The sequence below is a fragment of the Adelges cooleyi genome, unplaced genomic scaffold (assembly GCF_023614345.1).
Source record: "Adelges cooleyi isolate 19-005CV unplaced genomic scaffold, UGA_ACOO_1.1 ACOO_flye_CR_arks_rails_tigmint_CR_PRNA_30, whole genome shotgun sequence".
Taxonomy (NCBI): Eukaryota; Metazoa; Arthropoda; class Insecta; order Hemiptera; family Adelgidae; genus Adelges; species Adelges cooleyi.
The window spans coordinates 6,148,862-6,161,591 of record NW_026095971.1 but is presented as its reverse complement, the minus strand read 5'-3'; the positions used below and the strand labels follow the sequence as shown (position 1 = coordinate 6,161,591).

At 29.5% G+C, this 12,730-nt stretch overlaps 1 protein-coding gene across 4 annotated transcripts; it reads right to left on the bottom strand.

Annotated features, from left to right (window-relative positions):
- Positions 1–246: 246 nt before the first annotated feature.
- Positions 247–10,729, bottom strand: LOC126838796 (uncharacterized). 4 transcript variants are annotated; one of them, XM_050573507.1, is made up of 10 exons: positions 10,158–10,315; positions 9,947–10,039; positions 5,160–5,483; positions 4,041–4,600; positions 3,747–3,972; positions 3,565–3,677; positions 3,180–3,460; positions 1,672–2,629; positions 1,414–1,598; positions 248–821 (listed from the first exon to the last, which is right to left on the bottom strand). In XM_050573507.1, exons 3-10 carry the CDS (start codon positions 5,401–5,403, stop codon positions 659–661), a joined length of 2,730 nt encoding a protein of 909 aa, XP_050429464.1. In that variant the 5' UTR covers positions 5,404–5,483; positions 9,947–10,039; positions 10,158–10,315; the 3' UTR covers positions 248–658. The 4 variants fall into 4 exon arrangements, with proteins under 4 accessions (XP_050429462.1, XP_050429464.1, XP_050429463.1 ...); XM_050573505.1 differs by lacking the exons at positions 9,947–10,039; positions 10,158–10,315 and adding an exon at positions 10,535–10,729 and having other exon boundaries at positions 247–821; XM_050573506.1 differs by lacking the exon at positions 9,947–10,039.
- Between the last annotated feature and the right edge of the window lie 2,001 nt (positions 10,730–12,730).

Sequence of the window (12,730 nt, the reverse complement as noted above, 5' to 3'; positions counted from 1 at the left end):
TATTTCAATACAAACTTGAACTATTAAAATAAGCTTGTTATAATAAGTTCTCGATTAATGAACAAATGCCTTGTGGATATAAAATAACATACAGTTATACTTAAAACACTAACATTGTAATCAACTGCAAATAGTTCAAAAAAACTGATTTATTTATTATGTTTAAACAAGTCTCATATCCACAATAAACAGCATTTGTTTTGTTAAATAACAATGTATATATATGTATATATAAATAAGAATGAGTTGTTTTTTTATACTTGATATGTCAATCGCAATAAAAATAAATAATGGCCCAAGTAGATGAACATACTTATGGTTAATTTAATTAAGAACAATATTGTTTCAAAAGCTAATTTATCAGTTAAACTTTTACACTAATATTTAAAATGTCAATGACATATGTTGACTTCAAAAAATGTTTTTTTATAAAACTTTAAATATGTAACAACTAAATGATGTGTCAACATTTAGGACAAAAAAGAAAAAAGATTAATCAAGTAAGTTTCAGGTTAAAATTTGTCTTTAAACCTTTTTTATAAAGGATATATTATTTGCATTTGTTTAAAGAATTAAAATAAGAATGAAATATAGATTTTTATGAAGATAATAATGACATTCAATGGATATACCAAGTATTACACTTAAAAGTCAAAATCTAGCACTCAGTTACTATAAGAGTCTGAGTTTGAGCAGTCTCAACGCCATTAGGCTTGATGCGTACATTCTGCAATGATCCAATGATGTTATCCTTGTTCACGTCTTCGGAATTAGTGTAACGTAAATACGCAAAACCTCTAGGTCCTCTCCAAGTGATATGCCTAAAATTTATAATAACACATTTAGTATTTCAGGAGCATCTTTATAAAGTAACAAGTCACATAGGTATTTATTATAACTTAGCACAGCATCCCATCCCAAAACAAGTTTAATAAATCATTGTTAATCAATTAATTCAAAACACAAAATTCATTGTATGGTTGTATATTTATCTAGTTATATTAAAATGTTATAAATGAATATTTATGTGAGAAAATCTAAACTTTAAAATTGAATAATTTAATTATTTTTATGATGGTATAAAAAAAAAAGTTAAACAAGAAAAACTAATAAAATAATATTTAAAACCCTTAACCATTAAAAATTATATACTCTCCGTGTATACTACGTATTTCGGCAACAATGTTGTCATCTTCAGCGCTAACGACAGACTCAATAGACAATTTAACGACGACTAGTCTGTTGTTAGCGCTGAAGATAACAACATTGTTGCCGAAATACGTCGTATACACGGGAGAGTACATAATCTTTTATGGTTAAGAGTTTTAAATATTATTTTATTTTATATTACCATAAGTTGTTTTTTCTAGAAGAAAAACTAGTTTCATTGACCAGATAAAATATAATACTTACAATGGTTTAACTCCACGATCCATTAGAGCAGCTTTTAAATCACGAACTCTGACATTATTTGCAATGTTTCCAACTTTGAGTACAAATTCATCCGCGTTAATAGTTCTAGAATAATTTGGCCTTTCATTCGAATTATAATAGCCAACACGGTTGTTGTTAAAACGAGCTCCTCTATATTCTCTTTGCTGAAATTAATTAAATTAAAAAAACAATTAGTCATTTACAATTTGAATTAAATTAATTAATAAATTGTCATACGTCTTCATTAGCTTGTGGAGACATCCCATTTCGGTATTGTGGTGGTCTAAAGACTCTGGTATTAGTATAACCTTCTTGACGAATAACAGCACCTTTAGAAAAACTATTACGCCGAGAAATAGAACCGTCATAGAAGCTGTTCTGACGGGATAAAGGATCATTAGAAAAACTGTTGTGGCGAAGAATTTGACTGTTGCTGCTGTTTTGACGAGATACCGGAGCGTTAAAACTATGTTGGCGAACCATAGAGCCATTAAAATATCTAGTAGGACGAACCACTGGGCCATTTGAATATCTGTTTTGTTGCATGACAACTGGTCTGTTCGATAAATCACGTCTAGTCACTCTACTATTATTTCTTGGCTGCCGTTCTTGAGAATAAGAATCATGACGGGAATAATATTGTTTAGGGCTGGGTATGTATTCACGACGTGCCTTGCGTCCAGTAGAAATATCACGACTATAGTCTTGACGCTCAACATACTCTTGTCTAGCATTACGAGAGTTACTACGCGAATTACGCTTGTTATTACCTTGGATTTTAGAAACGGATTGCCTAACAGACTGTTTATCATCATCTGCGTGAATGCGGCGACGAGGTTTTGGACGCTGTCGTCGCTTGTTTTTTGGTGTTGTAATAGGCGATTCACCTTGTTGTCCATTAGAATTTTTAGAATCTGTTTCAGGAGATCCAGTTTTGGCAGATTCCGATTTAGCACGGCGCTTGTTGGGTTTCTTAGATGACGAACGGCGTTCTTTTTCATTGTTTCGTCTTCCGGCAGAACTGCTACGACGTTGTTGACTTGAAGCTGACTTATTGCGTTTGTTATTAGCCCTTGAATCCTTAGTAGATGCTGATCTCTGTCTTGAAACGGATCGGCGCTTAGATACTTCAGAATCTTTAAACACAGAATCATTTGTTTCAGATCGGGTCGAGTAAGAACGTCGATGACGGAAGCTGTAAACAATTATTTGATATGAATATAAATATGAAATGTTATATGGTTTTTCTGTACATATTCCCTAGAGTTTGAAGTGTATTCTTAAAATAAATCTATAAATGTTAACCTTAAAAAATTAAAAAAGTACTTTACTTTTAAATATAATATTTTGGCTACCAACAGTTTTTCTAAATATAAGATTTATACATCTATACATAAATAAGGTAGTTAGAACCTGGTATAAACTAGCAGGTTTGGGCAAAATGTAAATCCCCTTTTAAACAATACATTTCTTGTATCTTACAATTTTTAAATGTTATTTACAAATGTATTAAAAAATCACTTTTTAAGTCAAAACATTGTATCTTAATTGTTAATGAGTTAAATGACTAAAATGAGCATGTATTTCTGTTAAATATTCGAATATATTTATTAAAATAGTGATAGAAATTTAAGAAGTTTATTTAATTAAATTATAAATAATCTAATAATAGATAATTAAATAACTTTTGCGAGATAAAAAAATTATTCAAATATAACGCTCTATTCCATAAACTAGAAACAAACCTTTTAGTTCTTTTGTATGTTTTTGGCGACGGGGGAATTTCTTCAGGATCACTATCCACATCTTTGAGAGTACAATCAATTTTACTATCGGCTTCTTGCTTAGTACGTAGAAGCTGCAATGGAGGCATTTCTAATAAACGACGTTTGGATATGTAATTCCAAAACACATCTTTAGGACGTTCGATACGGTTTTCAACACGTATAATCTCATGAGGAGTAATGATAATGTCAACAGGTACATCATAGGGCATGAAAATATCAGCAGGTAGATTATCAAATACCTAAGAAAATAAACATGTGTATATAAACTGATGGCAAAATTTGTGTTATTTTTATTAAGAATACTTTTGAATAAATAAAAACAATATTAAATTGTCACTATTACCTGAGCATCATGGACAACAGTTACAATTACTGTGTTTTCCGTCACCATGTTCATAGAATTTAATATGACAAATTCTAAATCGCAGAAACCATTTCCAATACCAATCCTACGACCTGTAAAAGTAATTGAATGAGAAAAAAAAATGTATTATTTTAAAAGGTATCCTTTAAAAACTCTCTTACCTTTTTTATCAACTGCAACAGATCCCAAAATAATCATGTCGATATGATGTACATCATTTTCATTATTTTGATCTAAAGTTATCAATTTATTTCCCCATTTACGAAGTCCTTTTTGAGTGCTAGCCGACCTTAACATTTTTGCGGATGGTTCAGCAAAAGGCAAAGAAACACACTGCAATAATCCTTCCTTCAAACGCAGCAGAGGAACCAATAATCTTTTACCCCACTAAATTTAATTGTATTAACCACATTATTATTTAATTTAATAAAAGATCTATACATACAAAAACTTACATTAAGTGTCAAGAAACGAGCTGTTTCTTGAGCTTTATCAGGAGTTACTTGAACAGTCTTAGCTTTTTTGAAATCATCCAACTTTTCTAATGTTTGTGTAGCATCAATACAGCCTTTGAAGTTTGGTATGCGATTAAAGCAAGGCTTTGGAAATACAACTAACGAGTTTTCTTCCAAGAACTCCCAGACTTTTTGACGGATGTCCTTCTTGGATTTTAGTTCCATAATAACACTATCGTCTATCCGTTGAGGTTTGGTAGGTTCATCATTAATTGCTCCAGTGTCAGATTTATCAGTTCCATTATCTTTCGTTTCAATAAGACCATTCTCCTTAGGATTTTCTAGTTCTTTTACACAGTTAGTCTTTGCAACAATATTGTTTGACTCATTTAGGCTATTTTCAATAATAGCTCCATTTTGTCCATTGGCAAGTTGTCCATATTCTAATTTAACGTCTACTGAACCATTACATACTTTGTTTTTATCTATTCCATTAATTTGTTCAGACTTTATGTTATGATCAGCAGACGATTCTTTAGGAATGTCAACTTTAGATGAACCTAAAAACAAATAGAACAGCGAAAAATTAATTAAAACATTAAAGAATGAACAATGAACAAGTGGTAATTGACAACAAGACAATTATTAACACTATCTGTTTACAGTTTTAGTATTTTACTCTCAATTTTTTGCTCCCCTCCTGTAATCTTTTTAACTATTTATTTTAAAACAACTATTTGATGTACTTTTATTTTTTATAATCTAGCACTTAAATATTTTATAAAAAAAAAAAAATTATACTTTAAAAGTAATTAACAACAAACAGCCACTATTTGTGATATAGATTAAAATATTAGGAAGTAGAAAAAATTGTATAAATGGAAAGATGAAAAATAAATCATATAAGAGGTTGTTCAACAGAACTTCAATAATAGAAATGTACATTAATTGTGGGAGCTTTTGTAAATTGTTTAAGTATGTTTTAGGAGGAAGAAAAACTGCAACCTAATACTGTAAAAATAAGATAAAAATTTTAATCCACATAACAGTCTATTTCTGTAAAATAATTAAAATTATTATACTGTAAAAATTATAATAAGATTTATAAATGAAACATACTTTGAGCATTAGGACTTGATGGAGGTGATTTTGATACCGGGCTTCTCGGGTTAGTTGATTTACCTCGAGTCGATTGAGCAAGTCTTTCAGCTATAGAAAGAGATTTGTTGCTAGAAGGACTCGATTTGGCAGAAGAAGGCGAGCGTCCCGATTTCGATGAAGAAGGAGAAGAACACTCAGCTTTCGAATCATCAGCTGGTTTTGAGCTCTTAGGAGAGCTGGTGGATGTCTTTGATTGACTCATATTTTTTCTGTCCGAAACCACTAATTTTGGACTAGGAGGACTATCAGATTGTACACCTTCAGTAGGAATTTGCTGTAAATCTAAAAACAAAAAATAGGTAATTTATTAAATGAGTTTAGAAGTAAAACTAATTTTTATTTCATTAAGGCAAAGTTATCCTTCTTTAGAAAGATCCGCTTACTTATATAATTTTTGGGATAGTATATAAAATAAATGAAGAGTGAATTTGTCAAACGTTCTTAAGTATAAAAATTGAACTTTATTTTATTCATTACCGGAAACACTTGAAATATATTTTTAAGTGTTAAATATGATCGTTTTTTAATAAAAAACTTTTTTTCACTTGAAAAATTTACAAAATTGTTTTCGGTAATGAATAAAATACAAATTAAATTATAAAGTTAAATATTTATACTTAGGCACTTATAGAACGTTTAACAAATTCACTTTAACAATGTTCTGTGTCCATAACTAGGGTTCAGACGTTCGTAAAATAGTATATTTTATTATACATACATTTAAAAAAATACATGCAATGGACGACCTTAAATAGATGAAGGCAAAGGAGAAGATAAATTAAAAAAAAAAAAAAAAATGTCGTGAAGGAGGAGTGGTTTAGTGTAGTGCTAAATATCATTGGTTCAACATTTGAGAGAAAAGGAGTCACCAACCCTTAGTGATGACAACTAACGAATAGTTCAAGATTTGCTTAAAAATCTACTAAAACAGTATTATTTCTACCAAATAAAAAGGTGGTTAAACCTCATTTGATTTATAACATTTTAAGTTATTCTACCTAATTAGAACTTTTACCGGATCAAAAAAATCTAAATGGGATACTAGTCCAAAATCTGTGGTGGGCCAGTGGGTGCGGTTAGCATCAATTTTTATTTTTTATTATTATCATTAAGACACAACAGCAAAGGTAGCTAAAAACATTTAAGCAACAAAAAAGCTTTTTAAAGATTAAAATATGTTTGTTTAAACATCAGCTCAATAAAACTTTACCATGGCAAAACAAATGTTTAAAAAATAATATATGATGAGTCCAGGAGAGTAAACTAACTAGTTCACAGCAATTTTCTACTATTTTTTATTTTGTTTCTAAAAAACATGTTATTTAATGTACTTTCCTATAAGATAACAATTTTTCAAAAGTTTTTGGATAAGTCTTTCAAGTTGGAAACCTTCCAAATTTTTGTTGAAAACTAGTTTTACCCCTGTACCCTTCATACAGCTACACACATTAATTCACATATTAAATGTTTCAGAAGAACAGAGATAACCATAAGTTTTGTTTTAGCATGAAACTTCTGTTTAGATTGATTTGAATGCAACGGATCATTTCGATGTGGTGGGTCCCTGTGCCTCTTGCTTCAGCACCACTCACTACTCATAATGGGCGTAGCAGTTCCCATTATGTCTCTGATGCGGCACTCGTATACACTGTATCATATATAACATAAAAGATGCCATCGAAATAATAACGAGTCGTCGAGATTCATAAAATACTAAGTCATAGTCTCAGCACCAGCCAAAATAAATCTGTTGCTTCTTATGAGTAATTTTGTGGCAACACACCGACCAAGTGAAACTTTCTTTAATAAACTATATACTCAAATAACCCACCTTAAAAATGTTAGTTATTAATAAATTATAGCTCTGCACAAAATAATAATGCAACACATTGTCAATTGCTAATAATATAAATAATATTTTATGGCAAATTTGTTGAATGTTAAGATTTTAATCATATTTTAGTTTTAAGCAACTTATAATTATTTTTGAATTTTAATAAGAATTTCTAGAATACAATTATATATTTTTTTAAAACAATATTTATGGTATACTATATTTAATTTACATTATATTACCTCCAAACTTGTAATTGATTATAATTCTTCAATCAACTGTTACAGTTGACTGAAACAATTAGAGTAAATGTTCACACTTTTATATTTGCTGTATGATATTAAAGAAGTATAATTACATTATAAAAAAAAATAACAATAATTATTAGTGTGTAGTAACCAACGACAACTAATAATATTTGAAGACTGAATTTGTCAAACATTCTAAGTGCCAAAGTATAAAAATCTAACTTTTTAATTTAATTTGTATTTCACGCATTACGGGAAACAATTTTGAATATTTCTATTCCTCAACTGAGGAATAGATATTTATAAAAAAAACAATCATATTTAACACTTAAAAATATGTTAAGTTTTTCCGGTAATGAATAAAATCCAAATAAAATTATAAAGTTAGATTTTTATACTTTGGCACTTAGAATGTTTAACAAATTTGTTCTTCATGTGTAGCCCAAATAATTAAAAATTTATATATACAAATAGTTTAATCATGCAATGTTTAGTTTTTTTCAAGCACAGTTTTATAAATAGAACTTTGTTTTCCCGTGTAGTACTTGTATGTAATTAAACATCTTGTTGTAGATTTGGATATATAAACATTATTTTTGTTTAATTAAAGCTTATTTCTAATATTATAATTTTAATAATATGCGGCTGAATACAAAATTTAAAACAAATAAAAAATTGAGTTTTATTGACTTGGACTTACATTTTATTTATAGAATTAATTTTCATTATCCACATAACAAGCAGTAAAGCATAATACAACAAGCATTATTTATGATTTAAATTGTATAAAGGCTAAATATGTTTGACCAATAATTCACCTAACAATATTTATTTTAAATAATAATATTATCTTTGAAGGTTCTAAACATATACTAAATTATGGGTTTCCCAACTCAGAAATATAATATGTACATACTGAACGATAATTAATAATATAAATTACAAATTAAGTTACTAATACGGATGGAATTAATATTTAAATACATAAATTAAGGAATTTCAACAGTAATTTCTATATCTTTTTATTCAATAACCATCAATAATAATACAGGATGAGCCTTAAGAAGCCAAACTGTCATAAGCAGGAGCTCATACACTATATTTTTATACTTAAACATAATCTTAACTAAATAAATATAATTTTTTTTATTGTACTTGAACTATCCACAGCCTTAAAATGATTTTAAATACATTTATTAAAAGCCTAAAGGTGCAGACGCGTGGTGGAGTAAGATAAGGCGGCAGTGTATCTACACACAGTTGCCTGTTTGAATCTCGGCCACTGGCGGTTTGTTCCTTCCGGCGGGCAACTGTCTGCGGAAAGAAATGGCCACCTGCACTTCTCTATGGGGCCAACTAGATTGGTAGCGCTTAGTCGGCACACAGCTATAAGCCCAAAAAATACCAAATCTAAACCGTCTAAGTCCCAATTGGTGGGAATAACAGACATTAAACCTAAGAGAGAGAATAGCCTAAAGGTAAAAGTAAGACTCTTCTTGAAACATAAACCAATACATTTTTAGATATTACATAGTGTGTACATAATACGTAGCTTATACTAATCCAACTAATGGTTAAGTAACCCTCTTTTGGTAAAAGCAATATTGCGCCTTAATGGACCTTATCCTGCCCATTAAACTAAATAAAAAATTATAATAAATCCTTAACATAAATTTTAAGTATTCCTACTTAACATTTGTTTTGCCTAGAAAAATAATAGTTTAAAATTATCAAAATGTAGTTAGTTTTTAGTGTTCAAAATAAAATCAATATTAACGGGTTTATGTAGGGTAACTCATAGAAGTCAAATAGCAACCTATACATTTGATTTACATAAAAATGAAAAAAAATGTAATAAAAATAATGACTTATTAACTACTAAATTACATTAAAAGTTATAGTTTTAGGAGTAAAAAAAACCTTAAAGATATTCTGAGTAACTAGTCAAATCAATTTTTAGATTCATTATTACATCAGTAGATTGGCCAGTAATTTGGAACAAAACTGCTAATCAACTAACTTCTATGTTGAGTAGTTAGATGTTCCACATAATATTTTTACTATAAAAATATACATAGTAAAAATTGACTAAATAACATTTTATATCACATTCTATTTTTTTTTAATTGTTTAAATTACCATACCTAATATACGTTAATGTCAAAATTGATAAAATGTAAGTAGAAATAAAACATACAAAATCTATAAATCCCGTAGTTTTTATGTCTGACGTGTTTGAACAAAACCTACTTTTGTTATGAATTATGCTACCCAGGTATCAATAACTAAACTATGATTCTTAACATACTATCTAAACTTTGGGGTTATTTTAACTCAGATTTCATTTTATGTATAGCGCTTCTTTAGTAAAAATAAAATATTCCAACTTCTCGAATATAGTTTTAGAAATTTAAATGTGCTTTTTATTACGCGATAACAATACAAAATAAAATATCATCAATAGTCCGCATAATAATTATCTAAATTACAATGTGCATGTTGTTCTTTGCTCAAAATAAAGAACATTGTCACGAGTATAAGATAATAATAGGTAATTATGGTAAATTCACAACTTATTTTTCGGTACGAGTCAAAGGATACATATTTCATTTCGTAATTACATCAATATCCAAAATTAAATAGGTCTTATGATTAAAAAATACCTCTAAATAACAATGGTTTGAAAGGTTTTTTACTTCAACGTAGAAGAGTAACACGATAAACAAAACTCTTACGCTGTACAGGGAAAATCGCATCTACAAAAAAATTCAACATGGCGGATATGCTCGTAAAGTTTTAAAAAAGGGTAGGAACGCAAAATTAAATTTAGTTTGCATTTAAAAAAAAAAAATGTTTTATTGAAATAATACTCACAGTCGGCAGTCTACGTTGGTTTTTCGATTAAAGTCCATATGAGAATCAAAAAAAGAGAATATCGGTAAACGCTACGCGGTTTTGATGGTCGTCGAAGACACGCGCTGCAAAAGTCGCATTCGATCCGGTCGGTATTGTTCGATGGAATAAAGACCGTTTGTCCGTTGTCGTTAATACCAAGAACGGCAAAAAAAACATGGATGATGGCGACAAAAGTGGTGGTGGTGGTGGTGGTGGTGGCGACGATGGCGGAGGTAAAACTTTTACAACAGTTACGGAGGTTGACAACAACGAATGGTTAGGGGAGGGGAGAGGGGTTAAACGCGGCGTTTACAAAATCATATGAGCGTTGTAATAATATCAAAATGGATACTTACGGGAATTCCCCATGTTATTGGCCGTCCAGACTGTGTAACCGAATAAAATCGCACAACGGCTATACGAAATTGATAAATAGGTACGTCGTATGAGAAGCGTCAAGTGTCGACCCGGTTTACCTGCTTACAAACGTTATCGTTGCCCGATTGGAAGTGGACGCTGAACTGTGACCGTGTGTCTTAAAATTTTAAAAGTCGGTCTATTTTCAAAGATTTCTGCCTTCGCCGCCCTCTAGACTAAACGCAGTCGATAACTGCGACCAATGAGTAGTGACCAAGCCATATTGTTACACACTCTGACTGGTTTATATAATGTTATTATTATTCTGATTATTTCTCGGCCGTCAGGCACGTCAACTGAAGAAATTCCCAATTGAAGTTCATTATTTATAGAACAATTCCATTGAATTCGTCGGCAATTCCTATCACGATATTATAGAATTAAACACATCAGCTGACGTTATTACTGACTATTTATTGTAATTTAGTTAGGTTGTTGTTTTTGTAATGAACAATGTGTATATTTTGTATTATGTACGCGAATTATTTATTTTCCTTTCCTTACCAATAAAACAGTATTTTCGTTAACTTCAAAAACTAGTAAAAACATTACACATATTCTTACTAATTTTATGCCATGAAATTGAACGCACATATTATGTATGTTTCTTAATTTCTCTTATTTAAACCGGTGGAGCAGATAAGAAAAAAAATCTCAAAGGCAACGGGGAAGTGGGAACTCGAGCACATCATTTTATATGTGTACAGTATACTCGTTAGGTACTTGTTTAGTCCCCTCCTTTTTGTGCCATCAAACAATAGAAATTATTTTGATTTGTAGTAAATAATTATAAATTATATTAGACGTTTTCCTGTAATCCCGTTTACCCAAGCAGCATTTTTAATTTATCTATCCGATGTTGATGAATACATATTGGAACAGTATTGTGTATTAGCATACACACGGTTTTTACATCTCGAATAATTTATATATTGTACCATATTAAAATGTTTGGAATTGGTCTCGTATAGGAAATAGCTATTAAAATACAATTGATAAATAACTTTTAAGTATGAGAAAATTTAATATTGTGTTACTACTATGCTTCTAACGCTATCACGTTAATTATAGGTGGTACATCTAAGGGTACAATTTACAAATGTAAACGCAGCAACCACACCGACGGGGTTCACTTAGCTCAATCCTCTTAAATTCTTTACATGATTGCGTTTTCACAAATTGTAATTTACACTTATAGTGATAAATAATTATTATACAATTTAATTTAATCAAAACATGTTTCATCTGTAAATAACTATTTACTAATGGCCTATGATGCCGATGTAATTTTAAGATCAATAAAAAAAAAATTATTATACAAGATAAAGAATATTAGGAATTTCTTCTATAGAATTGTAAGTTAGTATTTAATTAGAAATTTAAAATAAACTTTACATAAATCCTATTAAACATAAAATAATAACTTTTTATGATAACAATTCATACCATATCAGTTATGGAGACGTATTGCTTAGAGTTAAAAGCTGAAGAATAATGATAATAAAATATAATGATTGATAAGTAAAAAAATAAATTCATCAGTCGTGTATAAACCTAAATAACCACATCGAAAACAATTTCTCAATTTTTAATTTAACCAAAAAAGGTAATTTCTATCTATAATATGCAGATAACATAAATGTGTTATTTCTTATTCAGAAAATAGTTGATGGAAGAGATAAAAATAATTATTAAATACTCTGGAATATTTTGAGAAAATGTCAAATAATATTGTATTCTGCATTGCTAAACTCAGTTTTCGTGCTATCATTGTCAATAATAATATTATTAATTATTATCAACGTTTAATCATAACATTTGTTTGGACATTTTAAATGTTATCTTGACTCCGTGGCTATAACTTTATTGATTTTACTAACTACTAAATTCCTCTAGTATCTATTTATACTTTCATAATGCGGTTAAATAAACTTTCCAAGTGTTCAAGAGTTCTTGTAGTACTTATCACAAGTGCATACACATAACTAGGTCTCTGGGTGGTGGTAGGCTCGTAAATAAACCGAAAATAAATCGGTGGAACAACATTACCCCTACAAAATTACACCTACTTACAATTACAATGATCGGATTTTTATTCTGTATAAATATTTGAGCTCTTCGGACTTCGGCATTTT